Source organism: Neopsephotus bourkii, unplaced genomic scaffold, assembly GCF_033783945.1.
Source record: "Neopsephotus bourkii isolate Nb327-2 ecotype Australia unplaced genomic scaffold, CSIRO-AGI_Nbou_v1 NB_1132, whole genome shotgun sequence".
NCBI lineage: Eukaryota > Metazoa > Chordata > Aves > Psittaciformes > Psittacidae > Neopsephotus > Neopsephotus bourkii.
Window position 1 is genome coordinate 112,219 of NW_026901618.1, and position 25,139 is coordinate 137,357.

At 37.3% G+C, this 25,139-nt stretch overlaps 1 protein-coding gene across 3 annotated transcripts in view; it reads left to right on the forward strand.

Annotated features, from left to right (window-relative positions):
* Positions 1 to 25,139, forward strand: part of OSBPL10 (oxysterol binding protein like 10) — a 135,291-nt gene that overhangs the window by 77,568 nt on the left and 32,584 nt on the right. For all 3 annotated transcript variants that reach the window (XM_061362632.1, XM_061362631.1, XM_061362633.1), the window contains exons 5-6: positions 10,470 to 10,680; positions 19,391 to 19,545. In XM_061362632.1, the coding sequence (XP_061218616.1) occupies positions 10,470 to 10,680; positions 19,391 to 19,545 (366 nt within the window). The remainder of the gene's footprint in view (positions 1 to 10,469; positions 10,681 to 19,390; positions 19,546 to 25,139) is intronic.

Consider the following 25,139-nt stretch of genomic DNA (forward strand, 5'->3'; position numbering starts at 1 on the left):
GATCATTTTTGTTCCATGCCAGATTTTAGTTTTCAACTTTGAAAAAGTGAAGTTTTGCTTTTTATTTAATTTTTTTATCCTCCTTTTGTTTCTCTGGAAGTACATAATCAATGGATAAGACCAATTCAATGCCAATTTTAGCAAAAAGAATGCTGTAGCTCTTGATGTTCGGCATAGCACTGAGGTGACATGAAGTGTGATGAGGGCGTGTGTAAAAAATTGGCTTGGATTCTTGTACAGGACATTGTGCATAAACAGTGTGAAGTATGGATACCAGATATGTTTCTAGTGTTTAACTTTTCAAATCAAAGTATCCTGTTTTCTGTTAATTTGGAGAAACAATATGGTGTTACTGTGAATGGCAATTTTGGAAAGGACACAGAGGAGGAATTTCTGTTAGTTTAAGATCTTCACTTTTAACTGGGCTTGTATTTAAAATATCTTCCTTCCACCCTCCACTATGCATAATAAAGGGTCATCCTTTTGATTAATCAGTATTATCTTCAAACAGTTATTGCAGTCATGTACAAAGCAGGTAATCTGTAACCATAGATGGATACTGGTTGGAAAATGGGGTATGTTACTTAATTGGCGTCCTGGGTTCAGCAGTCATTTTTCTCCTTCTTAGTAGCTGGTGCAGTGCTGTGGGAACAGTGCTGATAACACCAATGTTTTTAGTTGCTGCTCAGTAATGTTTACTGTGACCAAGGACTTTGTGAGTCTCATGCTCTGCCAGGGAGGAGGGGAAGCCAGGAGGAAGCAGAAACAGGACACCTGACCTAAACTAGCCAAAGGGGTATTCCATACCACAGCACGTCATGCCCACTATATAAACTGGGGGCAGTTACCCGGAAGGGTTAGGTCACTGCTCTGTGGGGCTGGGTATCGGTTGGCAGGTGGTGAGGTGTTGTATTCTCTCCCCTTGTTATTTCCCTTATCATTATTATTATTGGTGGCAGCAGCAGTGGTTGGTGTTATACCTTAGTTACTGGGCTGTTCCTATCTCAACCTGTGGGAGTTGCATTCTTTTGATTCCCCTCCCTGTCCCTCGGGGAGAGGGGGGGGGGGGGAAGGGAGGGAGAGAGAGAGAGACTGTGTGGCTGACTGAGTTTAAACCACGACAGTGGGTTACATCTTAATACCACTACATCTGTGCTTTTTATGTATTGTATGTATTACACTTTCATTTGTCTGCAAACTCATTGTCACAAATTTTTCATTTAATTAGCAGGGTGTGGAAAACAGGGACAGATGTCTGCACTCTGAAAGAGAGAATAAAAAGTGCTTGCAAAAACCCCAAACCAAAACCGTAGTTGTTTCTCAGTAAGCAGCAATTTCTTCTTGGCTAGTGGTAGTGAAGAAAAGACAGCAGAAAACCTTTGGGTCTGTTTTGTGTCTACTGAAGTCAATAGAAAGTGAATGCAGCCATGAGTCTTAATTCAGCTGTTGGTATTTATCTGGTATAGAAGATGCTAGTGTAAGTTAATCTACAGCTACTACTATTTAACCATGCTTAGAAGCACTTTTTGAATTAAGTAGTATTGCAATACAATTTTATATTATGGGTGCATTTACCAGCTTAGTTGCAGCTGAGCTGGCTGATACTGAGTGTTGCTCCCAGCTGTGTTTTAACATTATAATTTGTTTAGGGTCATTAGACCTTTAACAATATAAACCAGCTTCAAATCTAACACTGGCTAAAAGGGGCAGCTGCAGGTGTTATCATTGCACTTTCTTCTGAATTGTATTGCCACCAATTCTAGTAACGTGTGTTCCCTGTACAGTATGAAGATACCAGTGTAAGCATGCGGAAATGTTCTGGCTGCTCAGCAATGACAAAAAGTGAATTGAGCGCATATTGAACAGATTAAATTATTTGGTATCTCCTCTGGCAGTTTTTTTTGAAGACAATTTGACTTGTAGGTGATGAGGTGACATCTATTTATTTTACCTCAGGTTAGTACTGCAAAAATCAATAAAAACATTTCCTCATGGCATAAATGAGAAGCTCAAATCCCTGGGATTTCATTTACCTTACAAAGCAGCAAATGTGCACGTGCTTATAAAAATAATTCAGCAAGTAGCATTAATTGTCTCACTGTGGGGATGAGGAGATTGAAATTATTCTAATACTATAAACCAGTAGTTATTAAATCACATAAACATGAGCTGAATACTCTGTGTTCTCTGAATCTCTACCTTGCCTTTGCCAGTATCTTTGAGGTTGCTAGAGCTAACTGTCAGTTACACCTTCCTAAACTCCACCTTGGTCTGTGCGTTTGATCTTGTCTTCATGCAAAGATTGAGTCATCCTGAATTCCAGATACCCAGGCAGGGAGAATTCAGGTTGCTATGAGAATCACAGGGCAAATGTTCTACTAGAATTACACTGTTTGTCCATGTGCGTTATGTCAAGAGTGAATTGAACCTGGTTCGCTATTTCTGATTCTTTCTCCTCCTCCAAATCTGAAAAAAAATATAAATAATGCAAACATGGCTTATTTTACCTTTTTTTTTTTTTTCAGTCTGTGGTTTAGTAGCAGTTGAGCATGTGCAAAGATGGTAATTTTCAATCATTTAATAAATGGTAATTTATAAATTAGGGATAATAGTGTGTATGATAGCTACATTCAGAGACTGCTGCAGCATTCATTTTCTTCAGCAGATGTGGAGAAGCTATGAGTACTCGTTACAGTTACTAAAATATTTCATTAAATTTTAAGTAAATGGTAGGTTCCCAGAGGAGCTTGAGAAAACTCAGATTTGAAGGGAATTGAGTACCCAGCTTTTTTGTCACTTAATTTTGTACAAAAGCCGGAATTCAGCTCTTCTGTTTTGTATGTCTATACAATCCAGCATAACACATCATACACTTAGCTATGTTTTTGAAAGCTCCAAGGCTTTTTTCTCTCACAGTTAAAGCACACATACTGCAGTAGTTTCAGTTGGGAGTTGGCAGTTTGAAAAGCAAGCTTTAAAGAAAACATGCTTCAATAAATCTTCTCAGATTAGAGTATTGCATCTCAGAGCTGCTTGTATAGTGGCTCTGCTTTCAGTGAGGGTTTCTGCATGACTGGCACTGATCTTTAGAGCAAACTCTGAGCAAGACAAGGTGCAGTTAACCTTCTGCAACTCTGTTTATAATGCAAATACTGCTTCCAAGCGACATGGGCTATTTTGTTAGCCCACCCTTAAATGCTATTTTATTAAATTAAGTAGAAGATATTCTTGAGTGTTCTCAATGGCTTTAGTTGACAATGTAGTATTAGGTGGCTATTCAAGTTTCAGATATTAAGTATGGAAAATACTTGTGTAAATGGCCTCCAGGAGAAAGTAAGTGTAGAAATGGCTCATATATTTTAAGCAGACCATTCAGTTTACATTATTATTCATGTTTGTCGAGGGGCTTACTATAATCTTCAACTCTTGTATATAGCACCCAAAGTGCTGCATGCTGTACTAAGAAATACAGGAAACATTTCGATTTTACAACACAAGGGAATACTTAACACCACAGCTCTCATCAGTTATTCAACAAAGACCTGTCTCTAGCAGCTTTTGCTACATGTTCTTACTGTGATCTCCATCTCTGCTTTGCTTGCAGGTTTTGAGTACGTTAGACACTTTGTGTCTGTTACACAGATGTTTTTAAGCAGCTGCTTACCTCCTTCTTGGTTGCAGCTCTGATTTCTGACAATATGCTTTTAAAATATGTCTAATAATGTGATGGCTAGCAACATTTCATCCAGCAAAAAAGGTTGATTCATATAAAGATATAAAATAGGAACTGAATGTGTAAAGAATGGAACATAGGATCATGTCTAGTATATAAATAAACAAACTAGTGAATTAAAAAATTGTATGATAGGAGTCAGTAAATATCTGCTGATCCCTGGAGTGAAAATCCAGTGCTGAGGTCCCTGGAGACCTCATAGCCCCTGGATGTGCTGATGGGGACCAGTGGAACAGCAGGAGCATTAACGGAAGCACCAGATTGGAAAGTAATTAGAAACAGGAAACAGTTGAGCCAGATTGTCACTTCTAGATCTTGTTTTCTCCTGATTGTCTTGGACTGATTCTAAAATCCAAGTCTTAATAACATTTGCTGTCTGTTCTGTAAGGTTTTCCTTACAAAGAACCACCCTGCAAAATGGGCGATCAGAAGGCTGAATAAAAATCCCCAAACAAAACCCCAAAGGAAATAATGTATTGTTAGCTGAGACAATGAAGATATGTAGCAACTGGCTTTTCACCTCTTCCATTAATAGAGATTGTGTGGATTCCTGGCTAGGGAAAAGAGAATAAACTAGCAGATTGGGGTGAGGGAAGCTTGTTTTTATTCTGCTCTAGAGAAGAAATAGGATTGTGAAAGTTGAGGCAAGGACTGAAAAGAAACGTGCCCTAGTGATTAGCTGCTGACCTGATTGTCAGAGGCATTGTTCTGTTTGTTCCGTCACTTTTTGTATCTCTGTCTGCAAATTACATGCCAAATAAAATTTAACTTACTCCTTTGAAGCTTCATTGATAGGATGTATATGTCTAAGCCTTCCTAACTATTATATAACAAGTCATTCCAATTTTACTGGTCATTGTTTGCTTCTTTAAAATAATTGAGGTCAAGGTGGCTGCTATCCTGAGGTGACTAGAATGAAGAATTACTTGCTTAGTCTCTCTAATGGAAGGGAAGCAGTAATCAAGAAAGGCCAGTTGATATGGATGTCATTATCTGATTCCATCTTTCCAGGGTGCTTTTCGAATATCTCTCGTGGTGTTCTAGGATCCTTTCTTACAATATTTTTTCTTATTAGCATAGTAATGTTCACAGAGACTACTATGGGTCCAGACTGAAGCTTTGTGGATAGAATTCCCTTCAGTTTGCACCTCCAGGAGGTTATTTTTGGCAAAAAGCTTAGGTTTTCTTGTAAGCAGAGTCTACATATATGTTACTGTGGAACTTGAGCATGTTTGTGGTCATCTGGTCTTGTACGTGTTACAAGAGATTTGTTACATATTGGAGTACTTCTAGCCGAAACCTCTGTATATAGCTGTTTCACTTCAGTTATATATTAAGCTGTAATTTTACCTTCGTAGCTTGAATGCTGTCAATGGACTCCCATTAAAAGATCTATGGACTTGACTTTACTGAAGAAAAGAGAGAAGTCTATAAATCCTTAACAGAAAGTCTGTTTCATCAAGTAGTAAAATGATAGCAAAAGTAATAGTAAAATCATAGCAAATGACCTTGAGTAGTTTGAGAGCGCTTTTCAGAACGAGGCAGAAGTTCTCTTGTTCTAAAGTGGTTAGGTATGGTATAGATGGTTAATTCAGACAAAAAATTCATTAAATTGGGAAAAAAATAATTTTTACCACAGTTCTAGAAGTTACCTTCATTTGTCAGACTGCAGTTGGAGAGGTATACCTTTTAGGTTGGTGATTAACCATATTTACAGTAGTCTTATTGCATGTGTGCTTATGCTGTTTCCTTTTTCAGAATAAATAGTTGAAAGTGGGGAAGTTTCATGGAAATACTAAGTGGAAATTGCTAATTTTGCTGAATTGGTAGCTGAAGATTAATGACTTGTATGATTTCGTTCGTGACATTGGAGTTTCGGGTGTCTGTATCTTAGATTTTTGTATATGCTTGGTACCTGTGTGTGTATTTTACATATATTGGAAGTCTGTTTTCACTTTTAATTATTACAGTATGACAGTTTGTGGTGTTGATGAAATACAGGTCAAGATTGCAAGAGGAGTCGTTGTTCAAGGTCAGAATTGATGACTGCATTAGGTTTACATAGCAACCCAATGCGTTTGGTTTACAATGGCTTAGAAGCTTTTGCTTTTTTTGTGTGTGGACTTTATTGTCACTCATCTGCTTTTGATTTTAAAAAAGCAGTGCTTTATATTAAAGAAAATAAATAAAAAACCTCCAAACCCCTGTTGTTTATGCTTGTTTAACAAAGAGAACCAAGGTCCTGACTTGTGTCACGACTTATTTTAGAGTGGTTTGAAAAGCTGTTTTCTCCTTGTGTCCTTTCCCTGAGTGTCTGAAACATTCTTCTTTTGGTCCTCTTGTCTAAAAGCAAGAAACTAATATTTCCAGGAAGTATGTATGTGCATGTGATACAGAGAGAGAGAGATACAGTGTTTTCATATAACATTTAACTAAAAAACCCTCAACAAAACACAAACAAACCAACCAATGATTTGTATGATTTCTTTCATACGCATGGGTACCTCTATGTTAATACCTACTATAAAAAGGTTCAGTATGTGTGAACGTAAATACCAAAAAAAGGAAAATGCTATTAAAATTTAAATTGCTTATGTATCACATTGTGGCTGGGGAGGTCTGAAGAATCTTCATCGAGTTTTGTTTTCCAAAAGAATGGTAGAATGATCTGAAGTATTTAAATCATTATATTGGGAAGACAGGATCAGTGATGCTACTAATTTTCTTGGCCAGCACCACATGGCCTGAATGACAGGGAGAGTGTCTCTTTGCTCTTTGAGGTAATACGGCTGATGTCATTCTTCCTTTGCTGCAGGGAGCTTGAAATCACAGTGTCTTGGTAGGTGCCCCAGAGACAGCTCTGGATTGGGTAGTTTTGTAGATTGCTTAAATCTGATGTTTGCTTTAGATTGATGTGAGGCTCTGTGTTAGTTGGGTGAAATCCTGTAGGATTTCTAGAAAGTAAGTAGGTTTCCCCTTTCTTCTGAAGGGGTAAAAGCAGCTATGCAACAGCAGCTGGAAGAGAAGAGTGAGAATATGTGAGAGAAACACCAAAGTTAGTAAGTAATTCTAGAAAGAAAGATGTTCTGATTATCATAATGCACATCTGGGCTGGGCAGTCTTGAAGTCTGAACACTAAGAGCATTTCGACTGTAAATAAAATCATTTTGAAAGCAGTCATATGCTCTTCCATTCAGGTGTGGCTATTCAATTTTATTCCTGTGAATTTCTATATATCTTTATTTTAGGATAGGAGGAAAAACCTTTCAACAGAGAGATTATTTTTTACTTAATAATTGGAATCTCTCTTTGTAGTTTCAGAAACAAATTGAAGAAAAGACATTCAGGCTTCATAAGATGATTTCTCTGTATGGGAAAGATTAATTATACCATCCGGTATTTTAACAAAATATTGAATTACTATGACTTTTATACAGAAAATAGCACCTCAATTTTTCATTGTTATTTCATAAATTAATTTTTAACATCTAATTTTAGCTTATTTACTGTATGAAAGAATGTTCTTTCTTAGTATGCCTGAAATATATTTCCTTGTAATGCTAGGGTATTTCATAGCTTTTTGTGCCTATTTTTCATATATACTGTGGGGGATGACACTGAGAATAGAGTAATTTCTACTTACCCTATTTGTTTGGGATCTTGTAATGAAACTATTTGGTTCCATACATCATGACTGGCACTGTGTCACAACCAGAAGATCCAGGATGTGCAATTCCAGGTGTTAAGGAGTGGTTAGCGGTTGCTGTGGTGAGGGTAAGTAGGAAAAAGCAATCACATGGGATTTTAGGATCAGACCAGGACGAGAGGAAGCATGCAGCAACAGAAGCTGTGAATTGGCTGATTTGGATGTCCTACTGAGCTACTCCTTTGGGCTGTGTGTATTTGCAAATAGGGAGGATGGAGAGCTGTAAGGTACTAAAATAACCCTGTTACTATTAAGAGCAAATAATTTTAAGTTAAGCAAGTTATTTCACTCTGTGAAACTAAAGCTACACTTTAACTTTCTCAAAATCGAAGCTTTTCATGCTGGTTTTAAAACCAGCTTAGGGTGCTGATAAATCCTGCTGCTTCTCCCTGTGAGACAGCAAAAAGCAGGCGCATACATAAAACAGAGGGTAATGATATAGCTGCATGGCCTAATGTCTGTTCTGTTAAAGGGTAGCGTGTTTAATGAGTTTCATCTAGCATAGTTTGGTGTATTTGTATTAGCCCCTCTTTGATATACTGTTTTCGGAGCAACCACATTTCAACTCTTTTAAGTCACTGAGAGAAGACTGTAAAAAAAATCCCCACTAAATGGCAAGCATGTAAAAAAAGTTATTTCAATAGTATATGTTATTTTCTGTCTTTTTTGCCAGAGTTGTTCTCTGACTCTCTGGCATAGAGGATGCTCTTCCTTTTTGATCTGTTTATTCAGCACCTTAAACAGAGTATTTTTGATCAGTGCTCAAACAGTAACTGTTCAGCAACTTCTAATACTTTGAATCCTATGCAGAAGTTGCTGTTCTTCTTGTCTTCTGCTGTGTTGTGTGTAGAACAGTTGCTGGTATCACAATTGTAATGTGAAGCTGAGTAGCATAGAAATGATGCCTCAGAAAGGCTTCTTTAAAACTATTTTAGGTCAGCTAGAGAATAGTAGGACTTTGGAGCAATACCTCGTTTTGGATAAAATGAGAATAAATTTTACCATTAATTTTATTTAAACTTCTCCTAACCTAAGGAGAATATATTTGATGAAAGCCTGTAACCTTTGAGCTAGATGATAACTGCAGACATTCAGTTAATTTTTGAAATGTTTTGTAAGCTCCCATGTCAGTTCATCTTACATTCCTCTCTTACCTGCAGAAGAACATAGTTGTCCTTTATTAAAGGGGAGAGAAAACTGGAAATGCTTGAAGTTTTCAGAGTGTTAGTTTGGATTTTATTTCCTGTGCAAGTAAATCTTTGGAAATGTAAGCTGTTTCTCACAAAAAAAAAAAAAAAAAAAAAAAAAGGAAGGAAGGTAGGAAAACCAGTCACTCAGAAATGAAAATAAGACCATGTCTGTAGCTGGGAAGCATGAGAATGTCATTTTTTCAGCTTAACACTCTTATTCAGGGAAGCAGTTTTCCATATTGTGCATTCTTCCAGGGCAATGATAATCTTTTCTTCTAGCTGTTCCTTTAGGAAGCACATCATACGTTGAAAATGTATTAATAATAATAAAAAAGTCATTAAGTTAATTTTTTTTTTATTTATTTTTTTTTGCGTAGTAACTTGGACAAATGGAGCTTGAATCTTTGTTTCTTGTAAAGTCTTCCGATATTTTTTCTGAAAGCTTTGGGTACTTTAAGTATAAACCTCTATTTTTTTGCAGTAAGTTTTTGGCAAGGTGGGTGTGTCCTGGTCTTGTCTGGGATAGTTTTCTTCCTCGTGGCTGGTGCAGTACCCTGTTTTCGACTTTAGTCTGAGAACAACAGCTGATAACACATGGATCTTTTAGTTGTTACTCAGTAGCACTTACCCTGGTCAAGGACTTTCCAGTCTCATGCTCTGCCAGTGAGGAGGGGCACAAGAAGCCAGGAGGGAACACAGCCAGGGCACTTGACGTGAAGTAGCCGAAGAGGTATTCCATACCACAGCATGTCATGCCCAGTATATAAACTGGGAGGAGGTACCTGGAAGGGATCTACTACTGCTCAGTTCAGGCCTGGGTATTGGTCGGCAGGTGCTGAGCAATTGCACTGTGCATCACTTGTATTTATTGGGGTTTATTCCTTTTTCTGTCTTTATTTCCTGTTGTTATTGTTGTTATGATTATTATAATTGTCTTTTACTTTGTATCAGTCATTAAACTGTTCTTATCATGACCCATGGGTTCTTACCTTTTTTCCTCTTCTCCCCATCCCACTGGAGGGGGTGAGTAAGTGACTGTGTAGTACTTAGTTGCTGGCTGAGGTTAAACCATGACAAAGTGTAGGAAAAGAGGCTTGTCCTATGCCTGTATTATTTCCTACAGGCTGTATAAATGAAGTGAGAAGTTTTAAACATCTTCCTTTTCTTTCAGCTTTAGGAGGGATTTTGGATGATTGCCATTTTTTTCAAAGAACAGTCTGCTCAAACAATGTTGTTTTTATCTGTGATACAACCACACATTTCATTGTCATCTGGATGGTCCAAATCTAGAATTAACTTTTTCTCTGGCAGGTGGTATTCATATCGATAGTAAATAAGTACTCTAAGTACGCACAAGTTACCTTATTTTGTAAAAACAATTCCTTAGTGATGCTTGAGAAATGAAAAATATCTGTTCTTAAACTGTGATTAGATAATTTATGTAGGAAGGGAAAAGGAGGGACAGTAACATCTTTGGGTGCCTCAGGTAACATCTATTGAGAAAAATCTAAGCCTAAATTAATAATGGAGAAAGAAATAGCATTTTCATACTTCTTCCTTACAAAGACTGTCAGAAAGTATCAGCCACACTATTAAACCTACTATGAATCTCCTGTTTTAAGAGGTGATTTTTCTCTAACATGGTCTTGACATTTTTACAGACCTTTGGCAGTCTCAAGCCCTTCATTTTTGTAGGTAAGTATATGGTATGTTTGGATCAGAACATTAACATCAATTTGTGGTAGTTCTTCACATTTAGTCACTACATCAACTCATGAGAATTTAATAGCTACAGTAGTGATATGACCTATATGACACAGATGTTTTTGAACCTTTACAGGTCATGAGCCAAGTTGAAGGACGACAGAAGAATCTTGTACAAGCCATTGAAGCTCTGCCAAGTTCTGGGCCCCTTTCTGCCTTGGATCAGGACTTGCTGCTTTTAAAAGCTACCTCTGCTGCCACCCTGAGCTGCCTTGGAGAATGCCTGACTCTGTTACAGCAAAGCATGCATCAAGTGGGCCAGAATCATAACAGGCCACTGTCATCAGGTAAGCACAAGCTCTCTTAGGTATTATCTGTGTGCCTTGGGTTCTTTTATTATGATACTGAAGCAGGCAAAATTACAGATTCCTCAGAGGGGCAGGTTGGGGTCAGCAGCTTGTAAGTTTCTACAGCCTCAAGTATCACAAATCTTTGTCTTTGCATAGAAGAAGATGCAAAATTTATTGAAATCAGAAGAGAGGAGGAAAAGAGGTTATCCTAAGTCTTCTCAGGGAAATCACGTTCTGAAAACAGCAAGACAAAAAAAAGGGGATGGGGGAGGGGGAAGAGAGACATGGGGAACAGGTAGATAAGCATTGTATTTTTAATGACCCTGCTGGGTTAGTTTGTTTTGCCACCTTATTATCTTTTTCTTTTCTTTTTAGATTGAAATCACAATGCAGATTTGCTTGATGATATATAATATTATGCAGCAAAAGTGAAAAACCGTATTTCTAGTTTTAACCACATGGAAGGATGCTGCTGAGACAGATCTATTCCAATCTGCTGTTTTCTTTAAAACTGGAAAGAGTTCTCCATGCTGCCATTAAAAATAAAATAAAAAAAACTATGGCAAACTTTTATGAGCCTAAAATATCAGTGTGATTCTGCACTGAGCTCTGCAATCATGAGTCTCATTGTCCCCATGTAGCTCAATTTTTTTGGTTCACCCAGCATTATATCTCTGTCCATAATATCTAAAAAGGGGGTCAGTTTGTTTCCATATGCAAACTGCACTACCTTGTCTAAGAGCAGGAGCAGGACTCTCAATATGGGTTGGCTTTTTATGTTTTCTTCAAGTGCTTCAACAACATCCCTCTTACAGTAAGTTTACTACTGGTAGGATATGCCCTCAGGACTGCTGAGGCAGCTAGGTAGGAAGCCCGCTGAAGAATTCCTGTTGTGGGGAGAATAGAAATGTGAGACGGTCAGCTGAGGAGTAGGCAAATAATGTAACAAGTGTTCTTGGGGAAAAAGTGTAAAAACTTGGAGTATTTTGTGGCTTTCCCACATCCAGATTCTGATATATTTCATACAGGATTATATAAAAAAAATCAATGAATTTTATTCTCTACATTCTGTCTTACAGAAAATGCAAAAAAGCCCCTGTACTTTCCTAAATAGCAATTATGAAGTGCATGTAATTGAATTGTTTCATATAATTTCATTTCAGAAGAGAATGGTTTGGAACAAAGCTGAAAAATAACTTAGTTTCAGAAACTAAGTCCTTGAAATTTGTTTTTCATGTCCATATGATCTAAGTGAACTGTTAGATAAATGACTTGAGTTGTACATGTCCTTGGATCTGTGTCAAAATAATTTTCTGTTAGATCAGTGTCTTGATTTGAAAGTGATTTTTGAGGATTTGTGCACAAGAACAGGGAAGAGCAAGCATAGCATTAGTAATTGCTGAAAGAGAATTCCATATTTTTGGGGAGAAAAAAAAATAATGTGGAAAGCCATGGCTGTAAATAAACTTTAGTCAGTGTTTTTGTTCCTCCTAGGAGGACAACTTGTACAACAGTCCTTTTAAGAATCAAAATTCTGTAGTACTGGTTCACATGCACATCTTTGGTATAACTGTGAGAACCTGAATGCACACAGTTATCTCTTCAGTGTGTGTGTGTGTGCCTATTCTTTGGTATATAATTAAAAAAGAAAAAATGAAAAGATGAAAGAATAACACAAGGAGCTAAAAGCTGCTGAAATACTTCAGCTCTTCTCCCTGACTGCAGGAAAATAATATTTTTTGTTTCCTTTTCTTTTCCCCAGGCTTTATTATGCAACACAGTTGCCTGACAGAACCTGGCCTACAAGTCTTGATTACTGATTTTCCTACACACTTAATCTTATGCAGGCATACTTTGATAGGCTTAGCATTTCTGTTGAGTTGGTAGCGTGTCAGTCATCAAAGCTGCATAAACTTATACCTACTCAGACTAATGCATTTAAGTAATCCTCTAGCAGACTCTCATTTTGAGACATACTTAGTTTGGATTCTGTGTCCTCCAGGTGAATTTTTTTAATTTCATACTCAGAAGGCACAACCAAAAGATGACCTTTACTGTCACCTGTCAATATTGTCAGGTGAAAGTGACTCTTACTAGTTTAAAAGCTGTATGTTCCTCTGATAGGAAGTCTTAAATGCATTTCCCATGAGATGCAGTGGCCCTGTACAATTGTTAAATGTTTCCATCCTAGGCTTATTACCTGCTGCATAGTATCCAAGATGCTAGGGGAACTATGGAGTAGGATCCACAGAATTTTGTAGAAAGAGACAAGATAAGAAAATAAGTTACCAAATTCCTGCTTCTAGCCTACAGTTCATGAAAGCAGTCCAGTCCAGCAAAGCAGCACAGTCCTGCTCATGTGCAGTGTGAGAAATAATCAACAGCTTAGCTTTGGTGGTTTGAACTTACCCTCCGGTTTACCATCCTTCAGGGTCAAAAGCTCTCACTATTATGCCATAAAGAGAGAATTGCCTGGAAAGTAGATGCAGATCTTTCTTTGCTTTCTCTTTACCTTTGCTCTGCTTGTGTTCTTGAAGTCTTTATGGCCAATTATGCAAGGTTTACTGATGACCTTGTGCATTGTAGGCTTTGTAGTCTTACCGCTCCTAATGCAAAGACTTACAGTAGGTGAATTTCTGACCTAGTACCTATGGAATGCACTCATGAAGATTATAGGTAAATAGCAGCTGTTTTAAATAGATTTACAGGCCTTTATTGCTTTGAACGAGAAAATGGCTTCTTTTGATGTAAATATTTTTATTGTTTTGTTTTCCAGTAATGTGAGCAGAAAGAAAGAAGCTTGGCATTCAGTTTAGTGGAATCTTATCTAGAATCTAGGACGGTGTAGCTCTTGACTTCACATATTTTTATGGCATCCTTTGCCATGGAATAGTTTAAGGATGACATGATTTTTCCTCTTCATTTTCATGTTTTTCATGAGTTGACAGTCTTAGACCTGACGCCTACAAGCAGACATGAAACCGAAATCTTCAATCGTGTCTTGAAGGGTAGTCAATACATGTTTTATTTCCATTCTAAAGCTTGAGGGAAATGTTTTTGAGATTGTCTTTTTTGTTAATTTTTGATTTTGGAAGTATATCAACAAGAACAGTCAGTGGAGCAAAATCCTGTCTGTGTTTCTACTGTTGAGTCAAAATAACAATTTCTAGCTGTTGTTAAAGGTATGTGCATTGATCACTGGCAAAATTATTTTTAGGCTTTTTTTCTTTCATTGAAAAATATGCCAGAGAAGGATATTACTAGCTGAAAGTATTGTTTAAGTGTAGTTTGAGTTGAGGATAAGGAATTGCATCTATACAAGCTTCTTACAGTTTAGGAATTTTGCTCTTTTTGTAGAAGGGAGAAAAATGTCAAAGATTTTCTTACTGCCCAAGAATATCACCATTTAGATGCATGTAAAGCACTTGCTAATCAGCATTAAGTTCCTTGTGCGAAGCTTGAGTTCTTTTAGCATGCAGACCTTTTAAAATAAAAATGTGGAGAAGAAGCTTTTGTCTTCACTTAAAACTTTGAAACTTTTAGTGTTATTTTTTCTGCCTCTATGGCCTTTGGCAGAAGAGTATGAGAGCCTATTGACTGCTATGGCTAATATCTTTCCCAAACTGTGAGCAAAGCAAACATCAGTGTTTTAAAGTAGCTTTACCAGCTTATATTGTGTTTTAAGTATGGGGTGGGTTGTTTTGTTTTGTTTTGTTTTGTTTCGTTTTGTTTTGTTTTCTTCTAGTATTTTGGCAGAAAGAATCTTGTAGCAGCAGCCTGCACACATAAATCTGTTCTTTGAGTCTGTGTTTCAACATTAGCCATTCATTTACTGCTTAAAGCATCTCCTTGATAGAAATTCTCTCCTATGCTTTTCTGTTTCTCACTTGCTCACTTTTCCAAACTGTAAAATAAAATGGTTTGGTCTGTTTTGTTTTTTTTTTCCTGAAGATTTTTTTAAAAACAAAACCCAAACCCATTCTTACTATGGATATTCTGAAGCATATTTGAATGTGCAAGTGCTGCTTGTTTTGGCTGCCGTGACAGCAAATGGATTGAAGATATTTTGGAGTTGGGGGGGGATACACTTGAACTTTATTTTAGCAGATTCTCTGTTGCCTCCTTTTTAGAGAAAATAAATGGACAGGAAAGACAAAATCTAGATGCTTTCAGTTTGGTGACAAATGACAACTAGGGATTCTCCTGCAGCTGAGATGGCAGGAAGAGAGAAAATTGAGCAGAGGAGTCTTCTTTCTTGCTTTCCTCTTTCCACCCCAAATGCTTCTGGGCAGGGAAGAGTGAGGAAAAAAGAGAGAGAACATATTCTTTGTTACTGATGTAATTTGCTAAATTCAGTGTGGTGAGTCAGGTCTCCCTTAAATGCACATCACTAGACTTGATTCTGTCAAGAATAGCCAAAACAATTTGCTGTTCTATCTAAACGCTAATACATTATTCCTTACATGTTCCTTTTGCTTTTAAAGATAAATACTATTGTCTAGTCCCAATATAGCATTAGCAGATAAATCATTGTCTTTCTAATCCCAAAAGCAGATGTGCAGCTGCCACTTGCTGTTGCTGATTCAGCCTGCTTTAGGATTCAGCAGAGAAACTAAACTGTTTCATCTATCCCAGGCAGCAGAAGGAATCTAGATCTAATCTTGGTGTCTCCTTGAGGTCAACTGTTGCATTGTTAGTGGGTTAGCATATAGAGTATATATTGTAAGAGTTTTATCAATAGATGTTAGCTTACAACTGTGCCAGGAAAAAACATAAGGTTTATTTTTTAGTCTATAAACCAACACCAGAGGACTTAAAAATAGAAACGTTTTTGTATAGAATTGAGGTAGGTGTTAAACATATTTCGTGCATCAATGATTATACAAAAATGTGGTTTAAAGGTACATCAGGTACCTAGGAAATGAGAACCAACAAAAGAAAATTATCAACAAAGCTTAAGTGAAAAATATTTTGTAAACCCTGTCTTTGAGGAGAATTTCCCTTCTGCTGCGTGCACCTGTGAAAGGAAGACACGTTTCTTCTGAGAGCATTTGTGTGGAGAACAGCCTGTTGTGCCATCTGAAATAGATGAGATTTTATGGACTAAAGCATTGCTATAGGGAAAGGAGCATAGGTTGTGTCTGGATGCTGTACTTTTCTTATGTAGAAGCATTCTGCTGTGCCTTGGTGGATTTGTTTGCTTTGTGTTCATCACTGTGGAAATCGATGTTGAGATGAAACAGGAAAGAAGCTTTATTTTGGGTATTTTCTATAGTGCTTTGTGCTTAAAGCAAACAGTAAAGTAGCTGTGTAACTATGAATCTTTTTGTCATTTGTGACTGCCTTTATGGAGCATTTCTTTAGAACTATGAAATGTATCAAAGTAAGAATTGAATTTACCTTTGTCAGCTGTCTTTGGCTATGACTGAGAACAGAGCAAAAACTGATTTAGAAACAAAATAGTGACAGCAGTTTCTTCCTGTTCTTGTCCAACTCTGAAGATACATGTTTAGGTTTTGTGTTTTCAGTTTTTTTTCTTTTTCTTCTTGAAGTCTTTAAAAAAACAGGAATTGATCTAGTGATAGAAAATTCTGAGTGCCATAAAGTGGCAAAGATGGCAACTCCATTAGTGTGGATCAAATCGATTATAGATGGCGCTTAGTCTGTGGAGAGTAAACTCCAATAAAATAATTTAATATGGGACAGATAACAACTACCTGTACTATTTTGTGGTAAGAGTAATTTCTGCTAGTGCAGATGAGAATATTTTGGATGCACAACTGATAATGTGTGTAAAGAAGGAGCCACATTGTTGTGACCTTTCACTTTTTATATAGAGATTGTCTTCTGATCTCAGTTGATTTTTAAGGTTATTTCTGTTGAGTTCTGTCTTCATACTCTGCTTTTGCCTGAAAAGTAGGCTGCTGTATTGGGATGGGGTGCTATATTGGGATGGTTCGAGAATGCTGACATCTCAGATTTGTAGATTAAAGATCATCAAAGGTTCCCTGGTGACACTTTGCAGCTAGGCATTTTTTTTCAACTGACTTTTTGCTTGTTTAGGCTTCTGTGGTATATGACTAATACCTTTTACTGTATGTGTGTCTTGCAAACGAGCCAAGTTCCAGACAGAATTTAACAAAACAGTTTTTATGATATGCAGAGGTGTTGAGGAAACAGATGTGCTTTATCCTTTGGATCTGAACTCTGAGCATCCTGTTGGTATGGGCTAGGTCATAATATGTTGTTAAGATCTGTTTAAAAATTGATCAAGCTGACAAGATTTGTTGGTTTGTGAGGGTGCCATTGCCCTTGGGACAGGTGGAAACACATGCTTGTTCTAACAGTTTCTATTTCTATAACAGAGTCTCTAAAATGTGTGGAGAAAGATGGAATAGTCTTTTACAGTGTGTTTGTATTGAAGTGGAAAACTAGTATAGTGGTTTTAAAATATGTAAGTGATGGTGAAGTAAATGTTCCCACTTAAGAATTTCCCCTGGAGCAAGGTATTTATTTAAGTGGGATATTTTTCTTGTGCTTATTTACAGAAGTTAGATTAAACAAAAAGTTGTTTACAGTGAAGGCCAAATAGGCTGTGTGTGCAGAGAGAAAATGGATAGCCCAAGGAAAAGATCAAATTACTTGTTTTCAAAGATTGGCATAAAGATAAGTCAGTTTAGTATTTTTTTTTCAGTCTCTCTGTAATAGAAAAATAGCAGTAACACAATATTCTGCTGTTTGACAGGGAGAAACAGAAAAATAGATTGAGATTTGCTGCTGCAGGGTCACAAGGGGTGAGGAGCATAAGTGTGCTCCATAAAACTCTGTGGCTGTTTAAAAGTAAAACAAGTTTATTTAAACATTTTGTTTGGTTGTTTTTTTTCTTTCTTTGAAATCTGTACTAGTTAAGATCAAAAAGAATGTATTTTTTAAATGGTATATAGACATGTGAATTCCCTCCAAGGAGCCAATATTTGAGAATTTCCAGGTTAGTTTATTGTTCATGCTCATGGCTATGATTCCTTTGTTCCATGCAGTGAGAGTCCATTTTGGATCTGCCAAAACAATCTTCAGATTATCCTCTGAATCAAAGCTTGTTTTGAGGGATCTAGGGGTACCCTTTGTTTTCTAGCAGCAAATTACTGACCTGAGGAGAAAGCAAAACACTAATACTACAGTCACTGTGCTCTTCATTCCTTACCATGTATACCAACACCGTGTGTGGATATAACTCCATCTTTGGAATGAGGGCAGTTAGCTTCCTGATGTGTAGGACCAATGTGTAAAGCCAGTCCCAGAAAATGATCTTTTGTTGCAGTTTCTTTGTCATCGTTCATGTAACAACTAGGATTTAAAACATCTACTGGCATAGTCCTCAAAGTCATTAGAACCCTAGAAGATTTACAGTTTCAGGCCTGACAGCAGAGCCACAGAGATGTTCTGCGTTTGGCAAGGGGAAATTTGGGTTATTGTGTGAAATACACATATAAATTAAAAAAAAAATAAAAAAGCAGCTGGATTTTTTTCCCCTGTTGATTACTCAGATCTTTCATTTTATACTTAACTATTTGCTGATGCTTTCTTCAGCAAAGGGTGGTGCCACAAAAATCACACTAAGTAGACCTGAAGTTTTGTCATGTCATCATAACTTAGTGCCATTTTAGATGAGAGGAGTTTTCTGTAATTATCTTCAGAATTTGGTAAGAGGTTAGCTATAGGATTTTTGGCCCATTTTTTAATAATGTAGTGTTAATATATTATACCTCACCAGATCGAACCATTTATTTTAATTAGGAGGCAACCTCAGATAACCCTGGTGATACGGAGAGGAGAAGCTGCATGTTCTTTAATGTACTTTTGTACTTTGAATTGCACTATCTTAAAAAGTTGTCAGTGATAAAAGAAGGAAATCCTCCCTCTGGCACCAATTGTATTTTTGCCTACAAATTATGGTAATGACTAAAGAGCTGTGATTTTCTTTTCCATATCTCTGCATTTTATAGCAGCCTGTAATTAATAGCTGAAATTTAAGCCCCATGCTCAGGGCTACTGATTTGAATGTGGACAGTATGTTTTAGAGCAGTAAGGGAGGAATATCTGTGTGTTAGCTGATCATTCTTTCTGTCTTGGCATCCTTAAATACTGACCCATCCTGGAAATTGGGTGTCCCCAGGAATAAGGGTTGTTCTGATGTCTGGTTTTGTTTGATTCATACTTAATGTGTGTCTTTGTTATGAGATCTCTTCTAAACTGTGGTCTTGGGACCAGCAGAGAGAGCATTTTAACACTTAATCTGGAAAGGGCTTTTAATAGTACAGAGAGAAATAAAATACAGCTACTAAACTTAAAGCTCTGATTTCAGGCAGAAGAAATGTAGGGTTTACTTGGATAAATTCATAACTATTAAAATAGTGATAGAGAATACATGCTTTACTTACCATGGTGTGTGTCAGATTGTATAATCTTTATGTGTAATCCTGTCTGCTGGTAAGAGTAACACTTAAAAATCTTCTTTCATTGAATTTTTAAAATATTTATCACAGATAAATTTGCATAGAAGATGCTGGAGTATTTTTGTTACCAAAGTAAAACTGTGTGGAAGCAGAGAAGAGATGGCAGTTGATTTATGTTAGTAGAATGATCAGATGAATGGAAGAGATCTGTAATCTATCTGTTATAAACTGATATGGATTATTTTCTGCTTTAGAAGGTATCCTGGGATGGTCTGGGCCCAAGTCACAGTCCACAGAGCAACTGAAAAATGGTGCTCTCAGCTCCTTATCGACCGCTAGTGCCAGCATTACATGGGCAATAGTTCCATCTGCAGCCCAGGATGGACCGGCACTACAGCCAAATACAGAGGTAAGCACAGTAGGTCTCTAGGCCATTTCTGTTGTATCTGAGACTTGACTTTGGTTAGATGCATCATGGTTTAGTGGTGGACGTGGCAGTCCTGTCGTAAATGTTGGACTTGATGATCTTAAAGGTCTTTTCCAACCTAGTTGATTCTATGATTCTATGTACGATTGTAGATGCTTTTAGTAATTACTTATCATACTTTTTTTTTCTTTATAGTGTCCTCTTTGTTAGAAATTAGTTGTGAAAATGCCGAGTTTCATGCAAAAGTGCAGTTTAAAAACTAGAAACATACATTGATGGTATAGTGGTGTGCCTTTGCTTCTCTGAGGTACTTTGGACAGTGGACTGTGGCAAGCATGCAGTCTCTAGTCGTAAAAGCAGTTAACAGACTGTCAGTACACATTTCTATCTTCTGCTGATAGAAAAAGCTTTTTATACTGGTTTGAGAAAGAGAGGAGAAATTAGGACCACAACATCTGCTTGCTACTTGTTCTTCCATGTTGCTGTTTGCTCTTGGGTGTCTCTTGAGCATCGTTGACTATACTTTGAGTTGTAAAACCGTATTGTTTTCTGACCCCTTTTCCTGTTAAGTGATTGTGGGCAGAACTTGTCCACATCATCTTGCACCAGCCTGTTGATTTATGCTTTTGTGGCATTTACTTGGTAAAGGGCAGTTCTGAAGCATCGACTCTCTGAGGAAGCTCACAGCTGCGTATCAGGCATCTCATGCACTGAAAGTCTCTCACCATGACAAACTTCTCCAGCTTCTACTGTCTGCTTCGATTACCAGTGCTGTCCATCAGGAAAACACTTCACTCTGAGACACCACAGATTGTAGGGCACCTGAAGCATGTGAGACCTGGAGAACTGGGAAGAAGTTTTTGAGAGAGCTGAAGAAATACTTTTCTGCTACTAGTGAATGCTCTTTGGCAGTTGGAATGGCTTAAATTAAATTATATTGCCTTTAACAAAATGTGTAATGGCTGGGGACATTAATAAAGCTGTTTGTTTTTCCAGTTTGTTTGTAGTATCTTGAATTCAGTATAGTTCCACAAATCCAAGGATAAACCAGATTGACCTTTTTTTAGTTGCGTGTTACTTTGGTCCTCTTCCAGATCTGTCCTTAATAATTTCAAATTCCTAGTGCACATTAATCACAGGATTTAAATTACCTGTAATTGCTTTTTATTAAGGAGTTGTGTAATTTGTTTTTCGCATAAGCCAACTGCAGTTCTGATAGTGCTTTTTAAAGACAAATAGGTATTTAAGAATATTGTCTGTGGAGTTACCACCTTACTCAGTGATACACTGCAGTTTCATTGGTTTTTTTTAGATGTTTGTATTCTTAACCGCCTGGTAAAGCCAAATGGATTGTTGCAGCAAGAACATGAAGAGCAGCCACTGATTTAACTCATCTCAGGGTATCATTTTGCAGTTGAGTGGAGCTATTTACGTCTTGTTTTAAATGAGAATTTTTTGTCTAAGGTCCAGTCTCTTCCCGTTGTTTGTTGATGAGCGATACTGAGTTGCTGTTACAGCTTGAGGCACTGCTTTGCCTGTGGAACTCATGATTTATTGAGAGAGGAGTACTCTTGAAGAGAAGGATATAATCAAGGGAGCATATCACTGTTTGTAGTACAGAATCCTCAGTGCTTTGTGGACAGTCTTCCTGAAATCATGTGGTCTGACCCAAGATGATCTGAAACCTTGATGTTTTCAACTGTAAGAAGGCCCTGAGGCACTAATCCTTAAGGGGGGGGGATGAGGGAAGAGAATAAATAAGATTAAGTTATGAAAAGATCAGCTGAAGATGGTGGTTTTGACAGAAGCAGTAAATGGAAGTTTGTGGATTGGTGGAGCAACAAGAAGCAGCTGGATTCATGTGTATGATATTTCTTATGATAGTACAGTTTATTACGCAGAAAATCAGTTTTGTCCCAGGAAAATGGCCTGAATCAGGATTCATTCCCTCAAGCTACTTCCAAACCTGTGTCTTCATTTCCACTCAGTCCCTGTGTGCTTATTGTTGTCTCTTGGCTTGCAATTTGAAGCATTCTTTTCAATGTAACTGATGTATTTTTCAGATTTGATCATTTTGATCAATATGCCAGTGCCCCACTGGAAGGCTCAAGCACAAAATCTGAATTATGTAAGAGGTGAACTGTTGCATCTAACGTATGTTGATGCTTTTGTTGGATACTCATCTTCATATCAAACAAGTTGTCATGACCTGTTACAGAGGCTGCACCTCTCAGCTGCTATCAGATCCTTTTCTGGGAGAGGAGTTGAAGTTTCTCTTGTGTGCTGCAGGTCCTGCCCATCTCTCCAAAGCTGAGCAAAGTGTTGAACAGGAAGCTGGAGCTGCTTGTTGTTTCTAGAGAAAGGAGGGTGAGAGAGCAGGCTTTGAATAAGAGAACAATCTTCTAAGCAACAGAACTGTTATGCTGCTAAGGATGAGCCAGGTAGCTACCCAGGAGATGATGCTGGACACCCTCCAAAGTTATCAAAGGTGTTTGACTTCACACTTTTACACTTTTAACAATTCTGTGTGCAGTTTTTAAGCATATTATTAAATGTATTCTGGCCTGTTTTGTGTCCAAGTTCATTTACTCAGTATGTCTAATTACATATAAAAGCAACTGCAAATCCTTTCATACCACTTGTCTTGTGGTCCAGATACATTGTTGATAATAATTGTGATGGCAACAGCAGAGAATGAGAAAACACATCTAGATGTCATTGCTTGATAATTTTTTTTGACATTGAAGGCCCTGATTTTTTTTATTTATCTGGTAGCTCCTTTTAAATGTAGAAAAGTGCAATCCACAAATGTCATTCAACTGAAGCTTATTTCTCGTAATGATTTTCTTCTTAAAAACCCCAAACTAGGCACTGCATGATCCTCTTTTTTGAAGAAGTTGATAGTATATTAATGGGGCTCAGCTTTCAAAATATTCCTGCCAAAAGAAGTGAATCTTGCTTTTTACAGACACTATGAGAAGAGGGTGCTGTTTCCTCTGTGCTGTCAACATTAATTCCAGTTTCTTCTTTGACTGGGCCTAGATTTTTATTCTTAAAATCTGTACTTTTTCATGATATAACCTCTATCTCTTGGACAGAAGCTATACCCCAGAGGAATAGGAGAGAGCTTTTTGGCTAATGCTTGGCATAATACAGTAGATGTACTGACCAAACTGTGAATTGACCTCTAATCTGAAATAGAAAAAGCTATTAAATTACTACTATTGAGGAACAACTAACTCAGCTTCTTATATTATAGAATTGGCTTATAAGGAAAAGGTAATTTTAGGTACACAGGTCAGCAGTGATTTTAAAAAGAAAGTGGAGATTTTTGGTGAGGGGGAAAGATGAGTGCTGAGGATTCTTTCCTATATAGCAGGCTGGCAGGCAGTGGTTTCCTGGCAACGCGACCAAGTGGCTGAATGTTTTTCATGATAACTGTGTTAATTATCGGCACACCATGCAGACACTTTGCAGCAGTGCATTAACAAACATAATTAACAAAACAGGGACTTTGGCATGTTTTTTTTTTTGTATACGTTTATGAAGAGGCATGGATCTTTATAATTCTCCTCTGGAATAACAAGGTTCATCTGATACCCTTTTCTTTGAAAACTTTAGCATTCTTGAGAGATATAATGAGTTAGAAGTTGAGCTTTGACGCTGTCGATAACTGAAGTAAAACTTTTCTTTTTGGTCTGTCACAGTCAGGGTTTCAGGAATGCAGAGATTCTCCCTGGGTGAAATAATACAGCAGCTAAAGATTCTTCTCTTTGGATAATGTGTTGGTGTTTACTTGCTTTTGTTAGTTAGGGTGTTCCTTGCTTCCAAATACAGGGATTTAATTTTTTTTTGAGGTATTGCTTAAAATTGTCCAGTTAGTACAAGATTTTGTGGCAGAGATTATTTTCTTGTGTGTTCTTTACGTATTTTAGATTGTCCTTTTTTGATATTGCTGTTTTGTCTTCCCAGCTGTGTTTCTTTATTCGGGTTGTGACACAGGACAGTATGAAGTTAAAGCCCTGTTACCATCACTGAAAGAAGTAACCCCTGACAACGAAAGGCTGGATCAAGCACTTCTATTTTTCATGCTTTCTAGGTTTTAGTTTCCATTTTTGGATTTTTTTGATCTGTCCACTGGAAACATCAGGTGGAAGCAGGGATAAGGGCTGAGTTAAAAAAAACTATTCACCTAGTGTGAGTTGATGTAAAATACTATTTTTTGCGCATCCCCTGGTGAAATACTTTGGACTCTTTGGCATAAGCTAAGTTATAATTTTAAGGTACTTCTTAGTGCTTTTGCCTTTAAGCAGAACATGACAAACCTGGTACTGAATTTGCCAGAGTTACCCTCTTCAGAGCTGTGACATGAACTTGCTCAGTCTGCAGTCAACAGGACCCTGCTTCCTTCATTTAAGGAAATCATCTTCAGAAAATGCTGGAATTGATTAGTTTTAAGATACTGAGTCTCGTTGTGAATTCAGGTATAATAAACTTGGCACCAAAGTAGAATAAAGGCGTGTGTCATTTCCATGTGTGAGTTACTGTTCTAGTTCAACTGATGGTCTTTCTGTGTATCAGAATTCCCCTTCTGGGCTGACAAAATATAACTGCAGGCCAAATGCTTCCCCTGGCAGCTAAATATAAATGGGTAACAGGCTGTTCTTATGTGGGACCTGAGAATGAAGGAATCATTTTTCTTCTGATCTAACAATTTAGTTAAGATTTATTACAGAAATTATGTTAGAGGTACATCTGTGATTTAGCTCTTTTCATGTAAATTTTATTCCTTAAAATGCGATGACAGCTGATTCTTTCCATCCTGTGGATCTGGTATCTATGCAGTCTTTCTGCTTTCCTGTCTCTAGCTTTCCCTGTACACTTGCTCCATATTGAAGTGTCTTTTTAATAGGATTGAAGTTTTAGCTCTGTAGGATTGAGGTTTTAGCTCTGATTATCTAACTGCTAAACCAGTTTTTAATTGTGATGGTGACTGCAAGGGCAGTTGAGTCCAGGTTATTGGAGGTATTTCAGTCTCCTAGATAATCTGACCCAAGATGATCTGAAACCTTGATGTTTTCAACTGTAAGAAGGAATTGCACTATTTGCAGGAAGTACTGAATTGTTTAGTTCTTGATTTTAAAAGATTATTTTTTTTTGTCCAGTCTCTTCAGGTGCTAGTCACTTTCAAGCTGAAGTTGTTTTCTATCTGTAAGTTAGTATACATCCTAATATGATGATACTTCATCCTTTGCAGAAGATGTAATAGCCTTTAGAGTTGTCACAGAATGTGTTAGTGATGCTAAGAAATAATTTTATATGTGCTCCTGCAATTTTAGAAACTAAAATTAGATACAGTATTACCTTTTCTTTATTTATCTGTGTCTCAGCAGACTTGCCCAGGACTGTGGGTTGTTTCATAATGTAAATTGTTCCTAGTGTTTCCTAGTTCTTTTTTGTACTCGACATAAATCTGTGTAATTGATGTTGGAAGATCAGTTTAGCCATAAATATACAGTGCTAGCTGCAGGTGCAGTAATGGAAAGAGAACAGATCAGGGTGGGAAAGTTAACATT